Source organism: Rhineura floridana, chromosome 6 (genome assembly GCF_030035675.1).
Source record: "Rhineura floridana isolate rRhiFlo1 chromosome 6, rRhiFlo1.hap2, whole genome shotgun sequence".
NCBI lineage: Eukaryota > Metazoa > Chordata > Lepidosauria > Squamata > Rhineuridae > Rhineura > Rhineura floridana.
Genome location: NC_084485.1, coordinates 32,431,504 through 32,457,367, shown reverse-complemented (window position 1 = coordinate 32,457,367; position 25,864 = coordinate 32,431,504). Strand labels below are relative to the sequence as shown.

The 25,864-nt window shown below is 40.3% G+C and overlaps 1 protein-coding gene across 2 annotated transcripts in view; it reads right to left on the bottom strand.

The window, feature by feature from the left end:
- SULF2 (sulfatase 2) overlaps positions 1-25,864 on the bottom strand; it is a 147,288-nt gene that overhangs the window by 108,950 nt on the left and 12,474 nt on the right. Inside the window, exons 2-4 of one of the 2 annotated variants that reach the window (XM_061631363.1) lie at positions 20,151-20,292; positions 16,238-16,482; positions 870-1,109 (exon numbers count right to left, since the gene is read on the bottom strand). In XM_061631363.1, the coding sequence (XP_061487347.1) occupies positions 870-1,109; positions 16,238-16,412 (415 nt within the window). In that variant the 5' untranslated portion in view covers positions 16,413-16,482; positions 20,151-20,292. The remainder of the gene's footprint in view (positions 1-869; positions 1,110-16,237; positions 16,483-20,150; positions 20,293-25,864) is intronic. The other variant, XM_061631362.1, reaches the window with a different exon arrangement.

Genomic DNA, 25,864 nt, shown 5'->3' with positions numbered 1-25,864 from the left:
CTAGTATTATGAGAGAGGGAGAAGAACTTTTCTCTATCTACTTTCTCAATGCCATTGAGATGGAGCTGCTGGGCAGACAATTCAGGCCTGTAACCAATTTGAGTTAACACCTCTGTCCAAAGGTATCCAAGGCTGGTCCAAGGCAGTTTGATTCCCAAGACAAAAAATCTAAAGTAACCCCCTTCTGTACATACAAGTGAAAATGAGGCTATCCACAAGTGTCCTGTCCAAGCTACATTGAAATGAATAGGAGTTGTGTAACAATATTCCTGTGATCTTGTGGAATTCTTACTCATTTCAAATGGGGCTTGAGCAGAAGCACTTCCTGTTGTATGGATGGATGAATCTGTCCATTTTGGTTTCTTTCAGTTCCTCTCATGTCAGTTTGCAAATTTTGACAGCAGTTAAGTCCTCATTTCTCCTAATATACACATTTTTGAAAGCCTCTTCCCCTAATATAATTTTTGTTGGTTATTTTCACTAAATTATGCACATTTCCCCCTAATATACACATTTTTAGCTGGAGAATTGCAAAGAAAAATTTAGAGAAGTGTGAATTTCAATGGAAAGTTGTGCTTTTGTTTGTATGTTGTTTCAGGAAGTACTAATTAGGTAGAGTCACATAAAAATCACCTTCTTCCATGGTAAGACACAAAAGGTATCTCCTGTCACCCTTCTCCATCCCAAAATTAGTGATAACCAATGAGTTTAATGGAGTTTTCTCTGTCTCCACATAAATGAAATTCAGATTTGTTGGGCAGACAGGAACAAGCTACACAGTATTCTTAATGTGCCAAAGTTGTTGGCCTAGGGGTAAGGCACAGGACTGAACAACCTGCCAGGGAAGCAGCTTATCAGATTGGTCTTACCTGTCCTATAACCTGTGTTGTTGAGGTACACTGCAAATGTGCGAATTTCATGCTGGGCCTGCCAGGATGGAGAAGAGCAGTTTTCATTGTTGGTGTAGGTGTTGTGATTATGGACATACTTCCCTGTGAGAATAGAGGAGCGGGATGGGCAACACATAGGTGTTGTCACAAAGGCATTGATGAAGTGAGCACCTCCCTGCTCCATGATCCGCCTTGTCTTGTTCATCACTTCCATTGAACCTGAGGAAAGGGAAAAAAAACAGTATCATAGGAGGTGAAGGCTCATTGTTTTTCAGTTAACGAGAATTATTCCTAAATTTCATCTCACATATCAGGCAACCCCCCCCCCCATCATGGATGAGCATAGTGGTTTTTACCAGAAAGGGGGAGAGGAAAGACTTGTGATTTCATAGTGTTGCAAGCAGCTCTGGATTTAATATATATATATTTTAAGGGTCTTCTTAGTCTTTCAGATCTAGGGTTTGTCATATATTCAGATTCCCAGCTCTGTTCAAGGAATTTGGAATGGCCTGTCATGGCTATCGTGCTCTTCCTGTTAGCTACAATTTTAGGGTGTTTTTTTTTTAAAGCTAAACGTTTTAGCTTTTTTTAAAAAAAAAAACTGTATCATAGTGAACCAGGAAAAAGAGCTTATAAATCAGGGGAGACTAACCTTTACCCTGCCAGATGTTACTGAACTACAGCTTATATCATCCTTGACTAATGGCCATATGGGCTAGGGCTGATGGGAGCTGGAGTCCAACCACATCTGTTATCCATACACATTCTAAAAAACAATCAAGGGTTCACCACTTGCCTGTGTTTTCAGAATGAGCAAAATGCTATTGCATTGTAAATACTATGAAATGGGCTTAGAGGTGTTAAGGTCATTACAGGAGACAGAATAGTGGCTGGGGCCACCAGAAGAGGGAGATAAAAAATCCCAGGTAAGGATAAGATCCTATGGCAGGTGGCATCTTCCTCCCCATGACAATCAAAGCCTGAATGGGTCTAATGCGCTTCTAGTGGAGAATGTCTTTGATGCCTCTAAAAATTAGGTGGTGGGGAAGGTGAACAGGAGAGTACTATTGCACTCAAGTCATGCTTCTGGACTTCCCATAGGCATTTAGTTGGGCACCGTGAGGATGGGATGCTGGATTAGATGGGTTTTTGGACTGATCCAGCAGGGTTCTTCTTATGTTCTAAACCAGCCTTTCCCAACTAGTGGGCCACCAGATGTTGTTGGACCACAATTCCCATCTTTCCTGACCATTGATAATGCTGGCTGATGGGAGTTGTGGTCCAACATCTGGTGGCCCACTAGTTGGGAAAGGCTGTTCTAAACCCAACTGATCCACATTAGACTTGTGAGAGTAACTACTTCTCTGCTGCTGAATTATCTCAACCAATTTGGGGCAAAGGAACGTCAAAAACTATCACTTAGATTATGGAGATTATCACTACTGCATGTGTGTGGATTAAGGAAGAAATCAAGAGATGCACTGTTCCAGTTCTCATCTAATGCAATTAGGGAAAGGGCCATAGCTCAGTGGTACAGCACATACTTAACGCTGAAAGTCCCAGGTTCATTCTATGGCATCTTTACTTGGGGAAGGATCAAGCAGCAGGTGATAAGAAATATCTCTGCCCAAGACTCCGTAGAGCACAGCCAGTCAGAGTAGTCAATACTGGGTTAGGCAGACAAATAATTTGACCTCGTGTAAGGCTGCACACAACTTTACATTTGACTCTTAGCACATGTGGAACAGATTACTAATGTTGGGGATAGGTCTACAAAGAAAAAATGCACAAGGTGAGCCCACAGGTTCAAAGAGTATGAGAAGAACTGAACTAAGAGGAGGTCACAATGAATAGCAAACATCCAGATTTTGCTCATACAACTTGATAGGAAGGTAATGAGGCTTCCCTCACTTAACCTCCAGGAAGGAAGCAATATAAGGACCAGTACAATACTGGGTTTATCCATACCCAGAGTGAGATGCTGCCTGTCCTTGGGGAATGAGTCCTCTCATTACTTAACCTAGATATGTTATTCCATTCAATCTGTGTTATTAAAACCTCATTTATTGAATTGTTGATCAAAATATTAGCCATGTTCATTACCCTTGGAAGTTGTCTCAGTTATTACCATAAGGTTTGCTTTCAATGGGAGCCATGGCTACTCTTCTGTTGCTTTTCACTTCTATGTATTCAATCCAGCTGGCAGAAAATGGTTTCTACTGATTCTACTACCCTTCCAATGGATCAGGCCCGCCAAATTTCAGATGGACAGGAAAGAGAGTCCCTGTTTTGTAAGCAGTTTTAAAAGGCACACATGCAGATTCAGAAATCACACTAACTACTAACCTCTCTCTAAAAGTACAAACTAAAAACAGCTTAAGCATAAAGAAATGGGAAAGGTAGGGAAACAGTGTGGAATGGATTGAAAATGCATAAGGGAACTATAAGAGGTTCAACAGAAATGAACAAAGCAAATGGGCCCATTCATTTCAATAGTTCATTCATTACAAAACAGGAACACCCTCTAGGAATTTGGCCTGTTTGCTAATGTCACTATTTTCCTTGGTATTCTCAGCCCCTCAGGAGTTTGTCCCACAGCAATTTGCCCTTCTAAGGCTTTTCACAGATTTATGTGCTCCATTACAGTTTCTATCTTTAGTAGGCAATACAAACTACATGCAAGGTAGAGGGCTCGTTTCTTAAAGAACAGCTGGGGAGGGGCAGAGAGATACAGTTTCTCAAGTAGGTTTTTTTTTAGCTTTAGCCTTTTACAGAATTTGAAAAGAATTCTAAAGGAATCCACATGTATGCATTTGAGTGGGGCTCCCCCAAACCCTGTTTTCAGCATACTTCAGAAGAGACAAAAATGGCTTTGTATCATATTTGCAGCAATTATGAGATTTGTTATGCAAGACTGAAGCAGAACAGGTCTCTCAATCCAGAGTTCTCTCTGGTAGCCACAAAGTAAAGTTGCCTTAAACCTTCTTTTATTAAAAGAAACTCTTCATGTTTTGGGGGGATGCCAGTCCCACACCTGTATGCCTATAAGCCCTTGTACCTGTACAAAGATGTGCAGCAAGAACTGTCACAGGCTACAGTATGCTGAGTTGCAACTTGAATAACGCCTGCACCAATGTCTTATCAATACAAGAGGCTCACATTAGAGAATATTTAGCTGGCTCGAGACACTAAAATCTTCTTTGATTTTTCCATCAACCATTCAAAGTTAACAAAGGTCAAGCATGCTCAATGATCTATGTGGCTCTAGGTCACTCTGTAGTAAAATGGCAGCCCAACATAGTTCCTAAGAGAGAGATGACAGCCAAAACATGCATGTGAAACACGTATTGTCTTCACTATGTAATCAAGTCAAGAAATAGTAAGTGAAACTAAAAGGACCTTACGAAGCAGACTGAGAGAGAGCTAGAGTTTCCAACTCTGTGGGAATGTTTTGCTAATCACCATATGGCAGAGAGGATTATGCAATAAACAAATAATATTTGGGATGCACTTCATGAGGTTGAAAAACACCCCACCCCTGCATTCTATCAGGCTCTTTTGATGGAGAGGAAAAGAGGCATTTCCCCCTTGACCCCTCTCCAGACCAGCATCTCTGTCCTCTCCTATAACTGTAAAATGCCCAGGCTTGGGACGGGCAGCCTTCTAGTGCTGCACAGCACAGCATGGGAAGTCCTTATGCAGGAAGACTACCACCCCGCATGAGGCCTAGAAGGCCTAAAAAGCTCCTGTTCCAGGCTATCTAGAGCCCTGAACAGATGCATTCCTCTTAGGGTGTGGAGTTATACTGCAGCATTTCATTGCAGGTACCTCTTCTTTCCTCTAATGCGAACTCTGCAGCAGCAGTTTGGAAGCCAGAGATACTAGCTTTTCCCTCTTTTATCTTACGAAGCAAATCCTCCTTCCCTGCAAAATACCCCAGGTTGAATCACTGTTTTGTCATTCTGCTATTAAAACACAATTTTAAACAAACCCTTTAAATGACAGAGGTATGTGTGTTGAAATAACATTACATGTTAAGGCCCCCCTTGGGGACACTAACCTCTCTCAATAAAACCACTGCAATGACAAGGCCCTATACTCAACAGTCTTTAATACAGAAACATATGATCTAATCTACTTTCATAGCTTGAGAACTAATGCAAAGTGGCAGATCAGTGGAAGGTAAAAATCCAGGATACTTTTTCTGTGCAATCTTAAATAGGCCAGTTTTAAATATTTTAAAACAATGCTGAGCCATCCAACAAAAATGTACTTCCTTCATACTGCCTCCCAGCACAAACTTCGGAGATGCAAAAGAAATTGGATTCCTTCCTTTTGTAGAACATTGCTTGTGTGTTAATCGGTCATTGTAATCGAAGCAAAACATCTGCCTCTGAAGTAGGAAAAGCTTCCAGGCTGTCATCAATTTGGTTCTGATGTTACTTAGTGATGCTGCTGCTTTGAAAATATCAGCATCTTATTCAGAAGGTGGTCTCTATTACAATAACGAAGCCATGTTTATATTTGCAAATTCATGTTAAAAGGGCATGGCATAAGATCAGAGGTTTGCAGATGAGCCAGAAATAAGACATTCTTAGAGTTCAGGACTGTTATAAAATGTTGTTTATTGACATATACAGAGGAGGCCAAGGTTTTGTAGTCAGGTCTCTTGGCTCCTTATGGGTGTATTTACGTTGGGTCTGTTCTGCTTTCAGTTCTCCAGAAAGTAAAAGCACAAGATGTCACCACCCATAAAGACGTTAATTCTGTAGCATGTCATTTTCTGTGCCAATAACAATGCATCCAGGCCTATGTACTCTTATTGCTCATTTGAGCTTAAACATTTTGCACCATATTCTGCAAACTAAATTCTGCATAAAGAGAATGTGGCACACGTGATCCACATTATACAGATCTGCATTGTTTATTCTGCAATTGGAAATCCCGGAAAAAGGCAAGAGCTAAAGCAATGAAGCCTCCATCCACTAACCTCATTAAAATTCTGCTGAGCCCCACTCCTGAGGGAAAGAAACTTGGCTTGGTTTTGCTGTAAAAAGAAAGCTAAGAATCTCAGATGGTAAATACTCAAATAACCCAATATCAATTTCTGTGTTCACAGCATGGTGCAGTCACAGAATGCATCTTCAGCTGCTATGTTTCCAAATGATGAACACTTTTTATTAAAAATAGCTGCATGCCTTCAATACCAAAGACATCCTTTGCAACAGTATCAATCAATCAGTATAATAATTTAACACAAGAGCTCTTTATTCTCCTGTACTAACATGCAGGGAGCTTGTCAACTTTCTCATTCAGTATGGTCCAATGCATAAAAATGCCTGGATTTGGGCCTGGGAGACTAAAGTTCAGTTTGAGTTCAACAAGAGACTCATAGGGTAGTCTTGACCAAATTAAGTTCTCTCAGTCTCTCCTTCTCCAAAAATGTAACATGAGAATATTAATGGCCTGCCTCATCAGATTGCACAAGTAAGGAAATGACACTAAAATATTTCACACATTACAAGAGATCTGCAGGAATGACTGGAGAAAACACACACAGCAAATAAAACTGCACCATAATATTGCAAAATATTTTGCCATACTGTGTTTTATGCATAATCACCTACTAAAAGAATGTTTTAATATTTGAAAATTAAAGAGGAGAAAAAGCAAAATGTGAAGTTGACAAATGTCTGAAGTAATAAGAAAAAATCTTTTGTTGTGTATTATAACTCTAACAGAGATTTTTACAAGACGGTACAATACTACTTTAGCAAACCTTTGCAGAAGCAGTATGGAATTTTTCACCAGCTAGCACTGTAATACCAGGGACCACACCATTAACATCAGGTCTGGTAGCTTCAGTTATTGAAGAGCTAGAATTAAATCCAAATGCTCCAAGTAAATAAAATTAGTAAGTGGTAACTGTAGGTGGGAAAGTCAGCTCAACCTCTGAAACTTTAATTATGTATTATGTCATAAACACTTTATATATGAATTGTTTCTATACATATATTGCCATCTAGGTTTTATTAAATTGCTTTGAAATAGCTGCCACTGCCGTTTTCCATTCCATGTTAAGACTAAACATGAATCTTTCATACCACATGTTTAATTACTGAAGAAGCAGATTATGAACAACTTGCTCCAATGTAATAGTCTTTATTTTAATAAGGGTAAAGATCAGCAATTGGCAACTCTGAGGCCAGAAGCAAAATGAATGGAGATTATGGTGGCTAGGGCTTTGGGACTTTCCAAGTGGGAGGCTGTGGTGGTCTGGCCCATCTCCTTTTACCTTTTCTTCATAATATCCCACCAGAAGAACTAGTTATTGACCAGGGATCTATAGCCAGGGATCTATATGCAAAACCAAATTGCATAAGTGAACCAATTAGGTAAGCTAACTTCAGTCGAACTTTCATTGGCATGGTAAATATGCTACTAGGCTATACCACTTCAGACTGCAGGTCCAGCCATATAAAATATTCCTTCCACTTTAAAAATTAGCTTGTAATCAGTGAGAAGGGGTTTAGTCTAGCTTTCTCCCTGACATGCTGGTGCTTTGTATGGATGGACTGTTTCGTAGGAAGGATCAAGTTCAAGAACCAGTGTGGTGTAGTGGTTAGAATGTCAGACTGGGACCTGGGAATGCCCAATTCAGCTATGAAGCTCATTGAGTGACCTTGGGGCCAGTCATTATCTCTCAGCCTAACCTCCCTCCCTCCCTCCCTCCCAGGGCTGTTCTGGGGATAAAATGGTGAAGAGGAGAACCATGTATGCCACCTTGAGCTCCTTGGAGGAAAGGGGGCACATAAATGTAATAAAAAAAATGTGAGTCCCCTCCCTCATCTGCATTCTCAAGTGGTACAGCCTAGATAAAGTCTTAGCAAACTCATTGAGAACTAAGCCTTGATTAATTTACTTTATACTGCAGTAACATTACAAGGCCTAGTTCACATGTCAGAGTAAACCAAACTATGCCTTACTGGGACTGCATGAATGTGCTGGCACCTGGAGAGGTCCTTTTATTTAGCTTAGCTTGGTGTGGCAGCTAAGATAAAGTTTGGTTTAGTATGTAATCTGAGCCTGGGATTGTGGTTAAACTCTCTCCTCAACCACAATCTGTAGCCAAGAAAAAAAAACCCTTAGCTACAGATAATGATAAAGGAAGAGATAGCTAAAAGATGGTCTCACCCCTTATACACTCAGTCTATCACCGAGTTCAGCGAGGGCCTCCTGCAGATACCATCTTATCAGAAGGTCAGCTCCGCACAACATAGGAAGCAAACCTTTAGTGTTGTGGCACCAACCCTTTGGAATTCCTTCCCATTAAATAACAGACAGGCACCATCTCTGTTATCTTTCTGGCACCTATTGAGGACCTTCCTCTTCAATACGCCTTTAAGCAGAGACCTTATCCCAGGCTGCATCTGTACTGTAATTTTTTTAAAGAAGTTTTTAAGATGTTTGTTTTAAAGATGTTTTTAAAGTTTTTTTTAGTGTTTTGTCATTGTTATTTGCTGCCCTGGGCTCCCTTTGGTAGGAATGGCAGGATATAAATTTAATAAATAAGTCCATGTAACCTTCATATATACCAAACTTCTTTTTTCACCTCCTGATTATTATTAGTATTATTTTTACTGAAAAGCAATATTAGTTTCCAAATCGCATGAAGTATTGGTTCCCCTCTATTCAGCACTGGTTAGGCCTCATCTTATGTACTCATCTTGAGTACAGCATCCAGTTTTGGAAACCGCATTTTAAGAAGGATGCAGACGAACTGGAACAGATTCAGAGAAGGGCAACAAGGATGATCAGAGGACTGGAAACAAAGCCCTATGAGGAGATACTAAAAGAACTGGGCATGTTTAGCCTTGAGACAAGAAGACTGAGGGGAGATATGACAGCACTCTTCAAGTACTTGAAAGGCTGCCACACAGAGGAGGGGCAGAATCTCTTTTTGATCATCCCAGAGTGCAGGACACAGAATAACAGGCTCAAGTTGCAGGAAGTCAGATTTTGACTGAACATCAGGAAAGACTTCCTAACTGTTAGAGTGGTATGACAATGGAGCCAATTACCTAGGGAGGTGGTGGGCTCTCCGACACTGGAGGCATTCAAGAGGCAGCTGGAGAGGCACCTGTTGGGTATTCTTTAATTTGGATTCCAGCATTGAGCATGGATTTGGAGTCGATGGCCTGATAGGCCTTTTTCAATTCTATGATAATGGTATTTTATTATCATTGTTGTAAACTGCCCTGTGCTCCATTTTGGAGGAAGAAAAGTCAATTAATCTTGCAAATGAATAAACACATTGTTAGGACTGAACAGTTGGGGGAATGGAACCAGTAGTTGGAAGACATTTCAAAGCACCATGAGAGAAATACTGGTATGAACTAAATATTCCTTGATATTCTTTCTAATTCTGACATTTTCGTACATTTTTTGTGCAGTTTGCTTCTGTCCATTACTTAAATACAAGTTCCCCAATCACAGTGAACTGAACAAACATTTGTCCCATTGTTTTCTTTCTATTTTGTCATGCAAAGCTCATTGGGGTCAGTATCAGTACAATCCTAAGCATGTGTATTCAGAATTCAATGGGGCTCCTTTCCTAGTGTGTTTAGGACAGTCAAGCCTAAGGCTCAGTTAAGACATTACACCAAACCATGATTAAGGTAGCTTAACTATGGTATGGTATTGACAAACCATGGTGTGGTATTTAAACTGACTACTACAATTAAACTTGTGCTTGTCCTTCAAATGATTCAGTCAAATCATGATTTCCAATTCTCGTTTGGAGGACAAGTGCAAACCATGATTTGCAAATCCAGATGCAACAGCAGGCTATAGTTTGTACTTAATAGAAGGTCAAAGAGAGAACCAGTGTGTCCACACAGAAACCTAAGACTTATTTATGTAATGTCAACATTATAATGTACTTCAGATGTATATTTTTAGGACATATCCTATTCTTGTGACTGCAATTTGTTTTAAACTGTTTTTAACGTTGTATTTTAAATTGTTGTGATCTACTCTGGGACCTTAGGGTAAAAGGCAGGTAACAGTTTAATAACAACAACAACAATTGAACTGAGCATAAAGATAGTGCAAACTATAGCTTGGTGTGATGATTGCACCAAAAACATACATGTTCCCTTATCTCTAGCAATGCAAATTTACTTATTTATTATTTATTAATTAAATATTTATTAAATTTATATCCCATCTTTCCTCCTACAAGGAGCCCAGGGTGGCAAACAAAAACACTAAAAGCACTTTAACACATCTTAAAAACAAAAGATTTTAAAATCCTAAAACAAAACTTATTTAAAAACACATTAAAACAAAACATCTTAGAAACATCTTTTAAAAGCATCTTAAAAAGCAATTCCAGCAGAGACGCAGACTGTGATAAGGTTACTTAAAAGGCTTGTTGAAAGAGGAAGATCTTCAATAGGCACTGAAAAGATAACAGAGATGGTGCCTGTCTAAAGGTGAGGGAATTCCAAAGGCAAGGTGCCACAAAACTAAATGTCCGCTTTCTGTGTGGAATGGACCTCCTGATAAGATGGTATCTGCAGGAGACCCTCACCTGCAGAGCACAATGATCAACTGGGTATATAAAGGGTAAGGCGATCTTTCAGGTATCCTGGTCCCAAACTGTGTAGGGCTTTGCACACCAAAACTAGAACCTTCAACTTGGCCCGCATTTTGCGCGAGCTGCAGCTCCTGGACCAACCTCAAGGGCAGCCACACACACAGCGCATTACATTAATCCAGGCTAGAGGTTACCAGTGCATAGACAACAGTGGCCAGGCGATCCCAGTCCAGAAACTATCGCAACTATCTTACCAGCCAAAGCTGGTAAAAGTTATTCCTAGCCACTGTGGTTACCTGGGCCTCTAGTGACAAAGATGGATCTAGCAGCACCCCTAGACTACGAACCTGCTCTTTCAGAGGGAATACAACCCCATCCAAAGCAGGCAACTGACCAATTATCCGAACTTGGGAACTACCAACCCATAGTGCCTCTGTCTTGTTAGGATTCAGACTCAGTTTTTTGGCCCTCATCCAGCCTACAATCAAATCTAGGTACTGGTCCAGGACTTGAACAGCCTCTCCCAGTTCAGATGTTACAGAGAAATAGAACTGGGTATCATCAGTGTACTGCAGACAGCTTCCCCAAATCTCCTGATGACTGTTTCCAAGGGCTTCATATAGATGTTAAATAGCATTGAGGACAAGATGGTACCCGGTGTTACCCCATAGCACAGCTGCCAGGGGGTCAAAAGACAATCACCCAATGCTATTCTCTGGAAATGATCAGAACTATCTGTGATCCTGGAGACAGGATTGGAACCACTGTAAACCAGTGATGCCTATACCCATGTCAACAAGTTAGCTCAGAAGGATGCCATAGTCAGTGGTATCAAAAGCAGCCAAGAGATCCAGTAAGAATAACAGGGTCTCACTCCCCCTGCCCTTCTCCCGGTAAAGGTCATCCATCAGGGCAACCAAGGCTGATTCAATCCTGTAACCAGGCTTGAACCCAGATTGGAATGGGTCAAGATAATCTGTTTCATCTAAGAGTACCTGCAATTGCTGCACCATAACCCTCTCAATCACGTACCCTAAAAAGAGAGTATTTACAATCAGGCGGTAGTTATTACAGATTGATCTCTGAAATGAGTGCCAAGATTTCCATGAATGTTTCTTTGTGCTTTGAAGTCCCTGGAATCTAGAAGCTGGCATTTTAAGAGCATTAAATTACTCAATGTTTTCCAAAGCCTTGTTAAAGAGTCTGAGAATAACATAAGTGAAACATATTCATTTGTTTTTATCCTGCCATTCCACCACATGGGCCTCTGATCAATGTGCTCCATTAATGTTTCATAATTCCATCACTGCAGTAAGCAAGAACAAACTCTTCCAAAAATTTAGTTTACCTCCACTTGATAAGAGACACAAACTGCAGTGGGCATCTTGCATCCATCATAATGTTTTAACTCTGTATGTCCATTGTGACAGATGAAGTTGGACACATTTGCCTGAAGCCGATCTGAGGAAAATTCTCATTTCAAACTAATATCTGGTCTGATAGATCTTCTAATGGGGCCTGAGAAATACAATTCCCTGGCTCCACAAAATATATTCTCTCTGGCCAAACCCTAATGTGTGTGGACACATGGGCCATTGTGCTTGAAATTGGCAAGAGACAACAGATCACCAGGAGAAAGGAAGTACACCGCCCAGAGGACTTTGACTATTGCATCAGAGACAAGCAGGCTGGCAGAAAACAGATCATGATAAATTTTTAAGGACCACCCTCTAGATTTTAGTCACAGGAGACTGAGATAATGTGCACAGCTTTTTGGAATATGCATTATTGAAACATCTCTGTCTAGCTTTAGTACAACATTTTCAACAAAATAGTGAAATAAAAACCTTCCCTAACCCTGCCTCATTTAAACTAAGATATAATTCTTATTTGTCCACTACGGGAGAAATGCTCTAGTCGATAATAATTATTATTATAATTATAACAACAACAACAACAATAGTAGTAGTAGTAGTAATTATAGTAATAATAATAGTAACATCATGAAAAATACTGTGTTTCCTTTGTCAGTGCTTATAGCTACAGAAGCTGAATAGTGTTACTTTGGATTTTTCTTGCACAAAAATATGTTGTCTGGTCAAACATGGAAATATTATTTTAATGCTCCTAAAGAAAAACAGAATAATGCACTTACCAGGAATATGTGTGTTTCTTACTTATTAGAGGCCATAAAAGCATGGAAATGAACAGCAATAAAATCTAACACTTTCAGACTGCACTCCTATACAAGCTTAACTAGGAATAAATCCCATTGAACTAAATGGGCATGCACAGGACTTTACCGTCAGCTACCAAAGATATATCCAGACTAGTGCAAATTTTCAGATTTTGTATACACTAAAAATACTTCTAACAACTTGCACAGTATACCCTCCAACATTTCATAGATTAAAATTGGGACAATGCTTATAACATCTCATGATACAGGTCATTGTCCTAGGCCTCGCCTTGCCAACAATGCACCCTGCAGAAACCTGCTTTTCCTGCTGTGTCGTTTTCCTTTGCAATAGCTTGTCCTCCCACTGATTTAAAAGTTTATTCCTTGGACTGAAAAGATAGACTAGCAAAACACGGTTGTTCTACAATAAGCTGGTCAAGAATTCAGAACATAGCTCAGTGTATACAATGGAAGGCTGTCCACTGAATGCTGTCTTAGCACATCCACACAGTATATTTAAAGTACTATTACACCACTTTAACAGGCATGAAGAATCCTGGGAAATTTGCTAAGGGTGCTGGGAATTGTAGCTCTGTGAAGTCAGCACCCAGGACTCCAGGATTCTGCATGACTTTTAAAGTCTCTCTCTCTCTCTCTCTCTCTCTCTCTCTCTCTCTCTCTCTCTCTCACACACACACACACACACACACACAGTGGATGTGACTCAACTGTACTAGAGATGGGATGCATTCCCCACTCTCCCCACCCAAATATTTAACTGGTAGACTACTGAGGAAGGATGCTGAACCCTAAAAAAAAACAACTTTAGCAAATCACAACCAACACACTTGCAATGGATTTCTTGAATAGGCAGGTGGAGGGTGGGCTAGATTACTTTAGAGGCTCCATTCAACTCTGATTCTAATCAGGCTTCTCCAGAAGCCCAAAACAGGGACAAAATAGGACAATAATTTATTAATTATAGGAACCAGCAAACAGATCCTATATCTGGCAAAAATGGCTCACTTGCAACACATGGCACAATCCACTTCATAATTCTTTAATAATAATAATAATAATTTAATTTTTAGGCCGCCTATCTGACCAAAGCCACTCTCTGGCTGAAGCCACTTTCCTCATTAGAGCTCCACTTCTAGTTTTCTTTGTGTGAAATGTTAATGAAACTTTAGCTGTTCAATGAAAAGTTGACAGTCCTTTATAAAACAGATACGGAATTTCTCACAATGCTCGTTTCTTATGTGTGGATAAACGTCTTTAATCTATGCCGTTGCCTCACATTCTTCTCCTTATCATTGTCAGAAGCTTCTCCCACTCAAATAAATAAATAAATATGCTGATTGGACAAGTTATCAGGCCATCCAGGCACAGCAACCATCATCTTTTTTTAGGTGCTTGGAGAACACAGAAATGTTTTTGACCTTGGGTAACTGGAACTGAGAAGTACCAAAGTTCCAACCCTCTTGCTCTTTTTTGCTTAAATCTTGTGAAACATATTGTTGTGTTTGTCATGCTTTGGTGTGCAGTGCCACATTTACACACAGTCAGAGCTTGGAAAAGTTACTTTTTTGAACTACAATTCCCATCAGCCCAATCCAGTGGCCATGCTGGCTGGGGCTGATGGGAGTTGTAGTTTAAAAAAGTAACTTTTCAAAGCTCTGCACACAGTGTTATTTAAACGAAGCAAACCTGTGCGCACAGTGCGCGCAGCCGCAAAAAAAGCAGAAAGGTAGGGAGAAGGGCCCCCCAAACACCAATCAGCCTAGGGGCCCTGCTCAGCTTAATCCAGCCCTGGCCATGCTGGCTAGGGCTGGTGGGAGTTGAAGTTCAACAACATCTGGAGAGCTACACCTACTATAAGCAGACATATAATATTACCTACATCCACTATAAGGAGCCATTCTGCTGAACACATGGAGGTAAGTTGAACACATGGAGGCCAAGTGCAAAGAACTGTTTGCTCCCTCCATGCAGTCATTGTAATATGTGAAATAGGCTGTGGTGAATTTAACTGCAACAAAGTAGCTCTAATATAGAATGACCCAACATTAGACCCATGTTTATACTAATTTCTGTTACACTATTTTCCCATATTGGTTTATAAAAAGAAATCCCTGTCAATGTACCCATTGATGCAAATTGTTAATGCAAGACCAAAAAGCGTGGTCTCATCTTTGTTATCAGCAGTTATGCCTTCAGCTACTGAGTTCATGGACATGACTAATCTAGGTTCATTAATTTCAGCGGGTCTATTCTGACTAAGACTAAGTTAAATAAAAAATAAGTTAAATAAAACCCAATGTTTCTTGAGCAACAACTATTCAGGTATACAAAAGACAAGAAGAGGGTTTAAAAATTATTTAACTAAAATGAAAATTACAATATTAATTGGTGGTGGTGGGGAATCCTTGAAGTCACCTTTGAACTTTATGAAATGTTTTCTGTATTTTCTTTTTATGCTACTACTTCTATTTTATTCCTTATTTGTGTGGGGGAAAGTCATGGTGTTGGTGGTACAATATGTTTTAGTGTTCTTGGCTATGAAAGATTCCACATTAACTTAATTTTGACAGCAAAAAGGACAATTGTAATTCATCCATTCCCTCCTTCTCAGTTATTCCATATGTCTTGGCTGAATCAGTAAAGATAACCTGCATGCAACCCATCTCTGGTTGCAGACACTCGAATTGCATCAGTGGCAGGCTCTATTCTTTTCTTTACAAGATTTATGTCCTACTGAAGTCATATGATGGCAAACACTAGATAGAGAGTATGGTGTAGCACAGGGGTGTGGAACTGCTCACCTATGGGCCAGACCTGGCTCACTAGGCCTTCCCATTTAGCCCATGAGGCCATTTTGGGGAAGCCATGCCTGCCCACCCTTTCCTGGTGTCACACATGAAAGGATCAGCATGGGGCGGGCTATCCAAGCCAATTCTCCCTCCCTGCACTGCTCTTTGAGGGTACAAGCACAAGGGATTTTGACAGGTTGGGGGGGCAAGCCATCTGTCAATCATGTGATTGACAGAGGGATTGCCCCCACCCACCTCTCAAAGTTGGCCTGCAGGGTGGTGCCACATAGAAATCTAGCCCCCAGAGCCAAAAAGTTTCCCTGATCCTGGTGCAGTGGTTAGAGTGTTGGAGGAGGACCAGTGTGTGTATTTGAAAATGGACAGAGCCATAGCAGCAGACATGGACCTGCCCACTTTTGGCACACATGAAGTGAATATACATATCAGGTGCAATGTAGGCTTGTATTTCTGTCTGAGTACCCACATTTCAGCTTGCAACAACTCCAGAACTCCTTGTTATGAATGAACAATGCAGTGAAGAATTTTTTGAACTGCTGTGTTGGAAGTTTTATTACAATAAAGGGGAAAAATGAACTGTTGTACGATCCTTTTGCACTGTGGTCCTTTTAGCGATAGTTTATTCAAAGATTGGAGATTTGGCTGTTATAGGTCCTGCACCAATGTAGACAAAAACACCATTTCTCCAGTGAAAACCATGCCACATTTTTTCAATTAAGCAATCCTCTCTAGCTCTTACCAAGTTCTACATCCTGATCATCAGTAAGAACGAGGATGATGTTTGGACGAATGTTCCTGCGGTCCCTTTGAAATCTTCCATTCAGGCGCTGATTTAGCAGGAAACCTGAACTGACATCCAGCAAGGATAAGAGAGTCATTACTAACAGTCCCACAGCGATGCTACACTGTGCCATATTGCACCAGTTTTGCAGAATATGCAAAAAAGATGAGGGAATGTCTTCTAATTCTTCTTCAAAGGTAGATCTAAGTGTGGGGCAAAAAAGAGAGAGCAGGTAAGTATGTGTTTAATGAAAGCCTCAGTACAATGTATAAATCATTGTTTTAATGCAACAAAATTAACAATTAGTTCCTCTTTTACGGATGAAAACCTTAAAAGACCTATAAGTAACTCCACACCATCACCACACCAATCACACCATTTACGTGTACTAGCAGTAAAGAAAGTACAGTGAGTTAACATTGACTAAGTGGTAAGAAAAGGACTAAGTGGTAAGAAAAGAAAATGCAGCAGATATACAGTGAACAGCCGTTGGCAACTGTAACTTCCCAGCACATCCCTTTTGGATGTCCTCTAGTTTGAAGACACGTATCTCTCCTTCACGCTTTAGGTGCTCATCATAACAAACAATTGTGCAGACATAATTACCACAGTTGCAGAAATCAAACAAAAAATGTCCTCAGTACTGAAATTTAGCATTATCATCAAAAGCTCAGATCAGGTGTACTTTTCTTTTTAACACACATACAGACACAGATAAAAGTGTAATAATTTTTAAAATAAAAAAACCTCCACATTTGTTTAGTCACATCTATGAAGCAGAAAAATAACTTGAAATGTTGAATGAGGTTTATAAGCTAAAACGAAGCAGTGCTAGTCCAAGGCAAGAATTAAGTCCCTTGTGGTTTTCATAATAGCCGAGTTTCTTATTTACTACGTCAATCATAAATTGTCTATAGAAAGACCAATTTAGGCAAGACTGTAATATACCAAAGTTAATCCTATAACTTTACAGAAAACGTCAGCTTCAAGCCAAACTCCACCCTGATAGAATGGCATCCAGTTCTCCTAGAACTCAGAAAAAGTGTGCCTACATATACCACAACTGAATTTGTTTCCATGTGTCCTGAAAAATACAGATTACTTTAGGATAGCATTACAAACTTAATTTTGAACATCCTGGCTCTGTGGGTAGATGTTTTGTGTTATGTCAACAACATTTGGGTTGTTTTCATAGGGCTTTGGGTTCATTTTGAAAGTCGGACACATATGCAGAAGTCCCGTGCTAAAAACAAACCCAAAAAACACATACTAACTGCCAAACCCAGTTGTTTTCTAGAACTACTGCCATCCACAAGACTTAAACCTGTTGTTGTTCCCCAAGAGAAAGTAGGATTGGCATCTTTTAACCTGGTAAATTGTGCACAGTCTAGCCATTCATTGTTTTGATGGAGCATGAATGGGATTGGTTCTTTCCTGACCCAATAGGTCTCTTTCCAGCCTTCTTTCCCCACTACCCTCTCTCTTGGGGTGGGGCCACAGGTCAGTGGAAGATCACATGCTTTGCATGCAGAAGGTTCCACATCCCCAGCACCTCCAGGTAGGGCTTGAAAATACTCTGAAATGCTGTTGCTGCCAATCAGTGTAGAGTAGACAGTACTGAGCTTGATGGACCTATGACCTGATTTAGTACAGGAGAGTGTCCTATTTTTCTCACTCCCGTTACTCTCAGCTACCCCTTCCCCATTCTACAGATCTTCCTGCACCCCATTTTAACCCACATTTTCAAATAATGCTTCTTACTTCTGAACTGTTGGTTTTACTCATATGCAAACTGACTCAACCAAATCAATTAACTGCTTAAACTAATGCTAAGATTTGTTTAATGAAGTGACAGTTCTAAAAGTTCTAGATGTAGCCCCTAGGCAAATGCTGGGTGGGGAATTCAGCCTCTCAGTTTGGTTAGGTTTTACACCCCTTCCCTATAAGATCAACCAAGGAGAATCTATGGCCTATAATAATATGCAAATGGCAAATCTTTCAGGATGCAGGGGTAAAAACCACAGCTGCCTTAATGGAACAGGAAATGCTCTGTTTTACCACTTCGAAATGCATTGTAACGGAAACTGGAAAGTTTTTTTTATTGCCTCTGAAACACGATACCAATTTTGGGCTACAATTAAAAACTTTTATACATATTGACCCCTCCCCCCAAATACAAGAATGTACACACACACACACACACACACACACACACAGTGGTTGCTTTTTGCTTTCAGCACCAGCTTGGTTGAGACCTATGAATGGGAGAAAGTTGTGGTAAAGAATGGGAGAGCAGGGTTTCACTTCCTACGTGAAATCCTTGTGGATCAGTCCTTTCCTGGTTTCCTTAATGACACAGTTCCTGGCTGCAACATGTTAAACGGAGATGAAACTAGGGCCAGATCAAAAGTAGGGTACTCCAAAATAATGTGAGGAGCAACAGAAGAGATGCAAGGGTCCACATGTTGGATTTGACTCTGTCCTGTCAATGCAGCATTTTAAATAAGCTCACAAAGGTTACTAGTGTGTATTAAAAAAAGTATTAGCCTGCTTGGGGGCTGGCAGAAGAGGGATGGGGAGTTCAATCCTTCCAGCATCAGTCCACTTATAATAATTTAATTTCTATACTGCCACAGAGCAGAGGGTTTCTCCGCTTGATTCCTACGCTGAGCACAGATGGAACCTCCGTCCCTCTTTCATCAGCCTGCTCACTCGCCTGCATACAATTAAGAGCATAAGAAGAGCCTGCTAGATCAGGCCAATGGCACATCTAGTCCAGAATCCTGTTCTCACAGTGGCCAACCAGACGCATATGGGAAGCTCAAAAGGAGAACATGAATGCCACAGCAGTCTGCCCACTTGTGATTCCCAGCAACCGGCATTCAGAGGCATACTGCCTCCAATAGTGGAGGTCTCATTTATCACAGAGGTAGAACATAGCCATCATGGCTAGCAGCCATCAACAGTCTTATCCCCCATGAATTTGTCTAATCTTCTTTTGAAGCCATTCCTTTTTGCCTATAGCTACAAAGTCCTCTTTCTGTATTGATTTGCACCAGGAGAAAGGAGCAGAATGCTCTGGTTTGGATGTGACCAAAAAGCATTATAAAACAGAAAGAGAAAATTAACTTTCCCCTTTTTGCTTACCTCACACTAGGTGCATTACAAAAATGTGTACAATGTGTTCCATTATGAATCTGTTTGTTGCCTGGGGTGGGGAGACATCTGAGACTAAACCTTGGAAACTTTCAGTAGTCCCTGGGACACCAGAATGACTTGCAAAACTGTGAAACAGCTGTAGTGGATGACGCTGCTACATATCAAAAAAAGGATTGGGTCTGGGTAAATAAAACCTAGTGAAAGACACTATGATATAATTGACAAGAGTGCTTGACATGGACCAAATAAAACCTCTGTTCAGTCATAAATCTCAGGATGTGACCTTAGGCCAGTCATCTCCTTTCAAGTTGATTGCAATAACAATGTGAGGGGAGGATGAATAAAATGCAGATCATTGGAAGCTGTCATATAGCAGGTCAAGCTATCTGTCCAGCTAGCCTAGTATTGGAGCCTCTGACTGGCAGCTTATCTTGCCAGGGTCTCCAGTGTTCCCATCAATTGCTTCCTGATCCTTTCAATGGAGATGCCAGTAGAGATATGAAGGTCTGGAGAAAACCACTTACAAATTTGTGGGGGATTGGAGGTTTCCCCCCAGTTTTTTTCTGAAAAAGGGGGGGAGAGAAAAAACTAGGGAAAATGGGGAGATGCCAGGCATTATTTTATGTCCTTACATTCATTTATCACTTTTCTTCCATCATGGAACCCAGGCAGCATACATGTGGCTCATCCAGGCAGACCCAGACCTGCTTACCTTACGCAAGGCGGTGACCTTATGTGTCTTCAGACATACTCTGGTTCTTGGAGTACAGCACAAAAGATCAAGCCTCTTTAGGGTGAGCACAGAAGAGATGGTGCATCCTTACTAGGGATGTGAAGGCCCAGACATTTTTTTCCTGAAAAATTGAAGGAAAAAGGGGGGTACAAAAGCACTCATTTTCCCCCAGGCCTTCGCATCTCTAATCCTTAGCCATCTTGTGTAAAAACTGGAGGACTCATATCTGTGACTTCCTGAGTCACTAGCTTAGGTAGCTTTAAATGGGGATTATGCAGCTTCATGGAAGTTAAGTCTACCAATGGCTATTAGCTTAATAGCTAGATTCAGATCCTTTGAACACCAGATGCCAGGGGTAGTGAATGGCAATCATCTTTGCACTTTGCTTGTAAGCTTTGGGAAGGATTGTAGCTCAGTTGAAGAGCATATGCTTTATATGGAGAAGGTCCCAGGTGCAATTACATGAAAAGTATCAGGTAGGAGGTCACAGGAAGGGCCTCTAAAACCCAGAGAACTGCTACCAAGTCAGAGTGGACAATAACCAGCAACTGGGCTAGACAGACAAATATGTGCTGGTGTAAAGCAGCTTTCTAACTTTCCAGGGGCACCAGGCTCACTGTACTTGCAAACAGAAAACTGAACTAGATGGATCTTGCATAGGTCACTGCCATATGAGGCACATTTGGTGGCAATGTGCATGAGGGCAGCATTTTTTGTGGCACCATCCTATAGGTGCGTCAAGAAGTTAGGTTATCTTTTTTTTGTTTGTGCTGTGCCCGGATTTGAAAACTTTCTTTTTAAATGAACTTTTGATCCTGCTGTTGCTCAATTTTATTGGTTAGCCCTGGCTTTCTGTGTGCCTTTTCAGTTTTTGATGCTACTTTTAGTCTTTGTTTTGGTAGTTGTTCTAATGATGGTTTGTGTTTTTATTTTTTTGTGGTTGTTTACAACTTGTTAGCTGCTTTGAACAACTGCTTTTTGGAGAGCAAAAGGGGGCAAGAGCACCACTGAATTATAACAAACAAACAAAAAATCTTGGGTCTGATCCAGCAAAGCCATTCTTATGGAGGTTTCCTTATTACTTTTAGCAGTTCTCATGCTTTAAGACTTGTATGATTTCTTCATTAACATAATTACAATTCAGTCATCTAACCTGAAGGGTTTTTCTAATTATAACGTATGAGAAAACTATGATGACATGGTACTGAACATGTCAAGTTCCTATTATTTCATCAGTTCAAGGAATCAATGAGTCATTTTTTGGATAAAATCCCCTACTTTTGTCAAGGCTAACAAGATCTACTAATGTGATGGGAATCAATTAAAAGTGACACAAAGAGAAACTGCTTTTTCTAAAGACCAGAAGTGACCAAGTAGAAGGGAGGGGAGAATCCTAGCACAGCAAGCTTTGCTTGGTGAGTTGGCATTCTGTTCATAAAGCAACAACAGGAAGCTCTCCTTTTCTTGATAGGTCATTTCTAAGTAAATATATCTGTACCTCTCTGCCACAGACTCCTTTTGCTCAGATAAGCCTTGATTAAAAAGTTTCTCAAGCTGTGACAAAACGATTGGTCTACTGGTCTGAGAATTTATGATCACGCTTTCCTACAACTGCAGGAGCAAGAGCACCAGTGAATTGCAGTAGTGAACTAGAAGATGCATAACATGAGATGACAACAAGGTAAGTGAACACAGTGAGGCTTACTTCCATGCATATGATTATGTTGCTGATGGGATTGTGTTTCTGGCACGTGCATTTAGGCAGGGCTTGTGGTGTGATGGTCGTAGAGACAGAAACATTGCCCATTTCCAGCAGGTTCCTTTGGAAGTTTCATAATTCAGTGATAACAGTGTCTGTTCAACCTTAGATTTAATTTAAGGGGTGGTGGTAGAACAGTAGTTTGATGTTATGAAAAAGAAAAACCTGGCTAAATTCATAAGATGGAAGAGAAAGAGAGAGGGCTGTTTCCCTAAGGATGTTACAAGAACACCTGCACCTCACCCCAAGTAGTGCTGTTTCTGAGGGTTTTTTTTTTACTGTTAAAGTCAGTACTAGCTTTCCTGCAACTGAAAAACTTTACAAGCAAGGGATGTTGTTGCTTTCAAGATGCTATGCTATATGATAAGGATGGAGTGTAAGTCTGCCTGAGAGCAGATACTCCAATCTGCTGTGTCACGAAGAACGAGTGTCCTTTATAAGGAGCTTTGGGTGCACACACACTGGAAATACACAAAGTGCAGGTTAGAGATGGAGCTAGCATCCTACTGGAAAAAGAAGAGCTGAGATAAGAAAGAAGCCAGGATGGAGAGGGTTGTAGTGGACCCAGACTCTGCATTACTTCTAAGTATTGAGTTGAGTAGGGAAATAGTCTACACTAGGTTTAGCTGAATGCATTTACGTATGTTATTTTCATTTATTATATTAATTAATTTCAGTTATTTTCACTTATGTTCAAGTTTTTTTAAAAAGCAGGTTTTGGCTCCAACCTCAGTTGGAGGTCGGCTATTATTCAAGGTGCTATGGACTTTGAAGAAGCACGAGTACAGGGCGAAAGGGACAAATGACCTAAGCGGAAGGCTCGTCAAGCAAACTCTCATCGCGACTGTCTCTGGAAACCTATATCCTCACTGTGGGAGGCTGTGTGGATCTAGGATTGGCCTCCACAGGCACTTAGGGACCCACCATTAAAGATCTTATTTTGGAAGGCAATCTTACTCGGTCATGAGTGATCGCCAATGAATGAATGAAATATATCCACTTGGTGGCAACGCTGATGACCAAAGAAAAAGGAGTGGCCGGGTTAGCTAGCTTGCTCCCCTCCCTCTCATAATATAGGATACAGTCCATCCTGTCACAGTGCCAATGTATCTAAAAAGAGTTGGGATGCTGCTGGACAGAACCACCACAAGTCCTGAGTGGAGTAGCCCACAACCAAGACAAGACCAGCCTGCAAAAGATCCAAGCAGCAGCCGACACATCATAACCTGATATTAAGAGCACCTGGACAAGGGCAGGTTTGAACCAATAACCACAAACCTTCTGACTGGTTCTAGCTCAGAAGTATGGGGTCAGTGTTTCGATAAGTTCAATACTCTACAGTTCAAGAGAAGGCTGGCAACAGAGACATACAAGGTGTGGGCACACGTTAACTTTCTCTGGTCTTCACAGTGATTAGATAGCTAGTTAACACCACTTGATGTTCACTGTATACCGGATACTAAGCAAAAGCTACCACTTCTACATCCATCAAATAAGCACATGGGTAGATGTTTCTCTCCCTCACATTTTCCAAAGGCCAGAATAAGTGGTTGGTACCCTCTTCTGTGTTATAGGTACAGCTTTATATCTCACTTTCCCCCACAATAGCTCCTCAAGACAGAGCAACTTTCCTAAAGCCTCATCATGTCTGCAATACAGCTTTTGACCCAGTCTTTAAAGCAATTCCAGGTGGCAGTTTCCCATTTTTATTTGATACTGTAATGCACAATATGGAATGTATATTTACACCCCCTGTTGGTCCAACATGTTGGTCTTCAAATGTTATGTGCTGGAAAGCAGTTAAGAAGAGGCCATTTTCCACAAAACTTACTAGCAGATTCCTGTAATGCTCAAACCAGAGATCAAAGCTAACCTAGAAGCTTTTATAGGTGGCAGGAAGTACTTATTAATTTATTTAAAGTATTTATACTCCACCCTTTTAGCCAAAAAGGCTTACAGAGCAACTAACATGAGTCATTTGGTCCTATTGCTATTAAGTAGCTTCCTTACTGCTCTGTTGTTCTTTTGTTTGGCCAGAGCTGAGTGGTGGCACCCACACTAAATCCTAGCCTTAAATCCCCAGGTTCCATGTTCAGGACCTGCTCAAGGCATAAGTCTTAGCAGCCTGTCACATATGGTCCAGTGGGAGACTGACAAGCTTTTCCAAAAATGCATTATAAAGATTTCACTGAAAAAAATTGAGAATTTTCTCTTTGAAAATGATTGTTAGACTTTCCCTGTGGGTCATGATTGCTTCAGAAATATTGCTTACATATAAGGATGGAAGGTTATGCCCGTTTTGATTCTTTCCGTTTCTCATTGTTCCATTCTTAATTCCAGTTCTCCACAATTTGCAGCAAATTGAGATTTTTTTAAGTCCTCATGAAAATTCTCCAGTGTTTTAGTGTGAATTTTTTGTATGCAGTTTTGACTAATGTACACATTTTTGCAAACAATTTATCCTAAATTAATGCATTTTGTGTGTTATTTTCACTAATTCATCCATTTTTATGTACACGTTCCCCTAATATATGCTTTTTTGTAAGCATTTGGTTGGAGAACTGCATCACAAAATTTGGATACCTGCAAATTTTGAAGGATGTCCATGTTTTGGTTCTTGTATTGTTTCAGAAAGTGTGAATTTGATAGATTCAGCATTAAATGCTGCATGTTTATAATTTCTGTGGCTGAATTTAATTGTATACCATCCAGGGCTGTGGAGTCGGTACACCAAACCTTTGACTCCGACTCCTCTATTTTTCTACTGTCCGACTCCGACTCCACCCAAAATTGCTTCTTGTCAATCAAAATTTATTTGGAAGTCGGAACATTTCTACTGACTCTGACTCCGACTTCACCCAAAATTGCTCCCGACTCCAACTCCACCCAAAATTGCTCCTGACTCCATGACTCCGACTCCACAGCCCATCAAATACAACCTCACAGACATCACATATCTATACAGTGAGAAGCAAAAAATTCTAGGGTGACATTCACAGAGTTTGTTGATACTACTTCTTATTGAGAAGTGATACCCATTTAGGAAATTTAGGGTATAAACCAGCCCTTTCCCTTACAGAATTTACAATTGTGCAGCTCTGCATGATGAATATATCCTTGATGAGTACATAGAAGAATTACTTTTTCTCGTAGCTTACAAGTAGGTAGCTGCTTCTCTGTATGACATTGTTTACTGGCTATTAAGTTAAGGTTTCAACCTCTCCATCATTGTTCTTTCTGACCACACTTCCTTTTTCCCTTTGTAGATTTCCTGGGAATCAGGTTAGTCCCGATTATTCTTCAAAACAAAATATTGAGCCCCCATTATGTTATGCAACCTCAATTGCTGGATAATTTTTCTTCCTTCAACCCATCATCACTATGGTACTTTGCCTTACACTTTTTGCTGCATTTAAAATTAAATTGTAAGCTTGTTGAGACAGCTCTCATGTTTTTGATAAAATGCCTGTCTGCAGAATTTTTTGATCAAAACTGAAAGAAGCAAACATAGGTATTACTCAAATGCTTTTAACTTACACTTTCTTGTGTAAGTTTACAGCTATAAAATTACTGTTATTTATGAGAGCATAAAGCAGTGTGCTTGCTTTCAAACATCTTTTACCAATATAATTACTTTTCTGCTTACCTTCCCTACACAGATGTTTAAATTATTTCCACATATTACATCTGTCATTATCAAATAAGTACTCTAAGTATCCTTTACAACAAACTGAAAGTCTGCAATCAGAATGTGTTTTGCACATAAGTAGGTTAGAAAACTCAGAAGATTTTTTTTTTAAAGAAATAACGTATTTGCTCCTGAAATGTGTGTTGGAATATGTTAGAGACAGGCTACTGCTTCACAGGTTGTGAAACCTACTTAACAGCTTCAAACCACTCATAAAAATGACACCGGAAGATGCTTCCATATTTA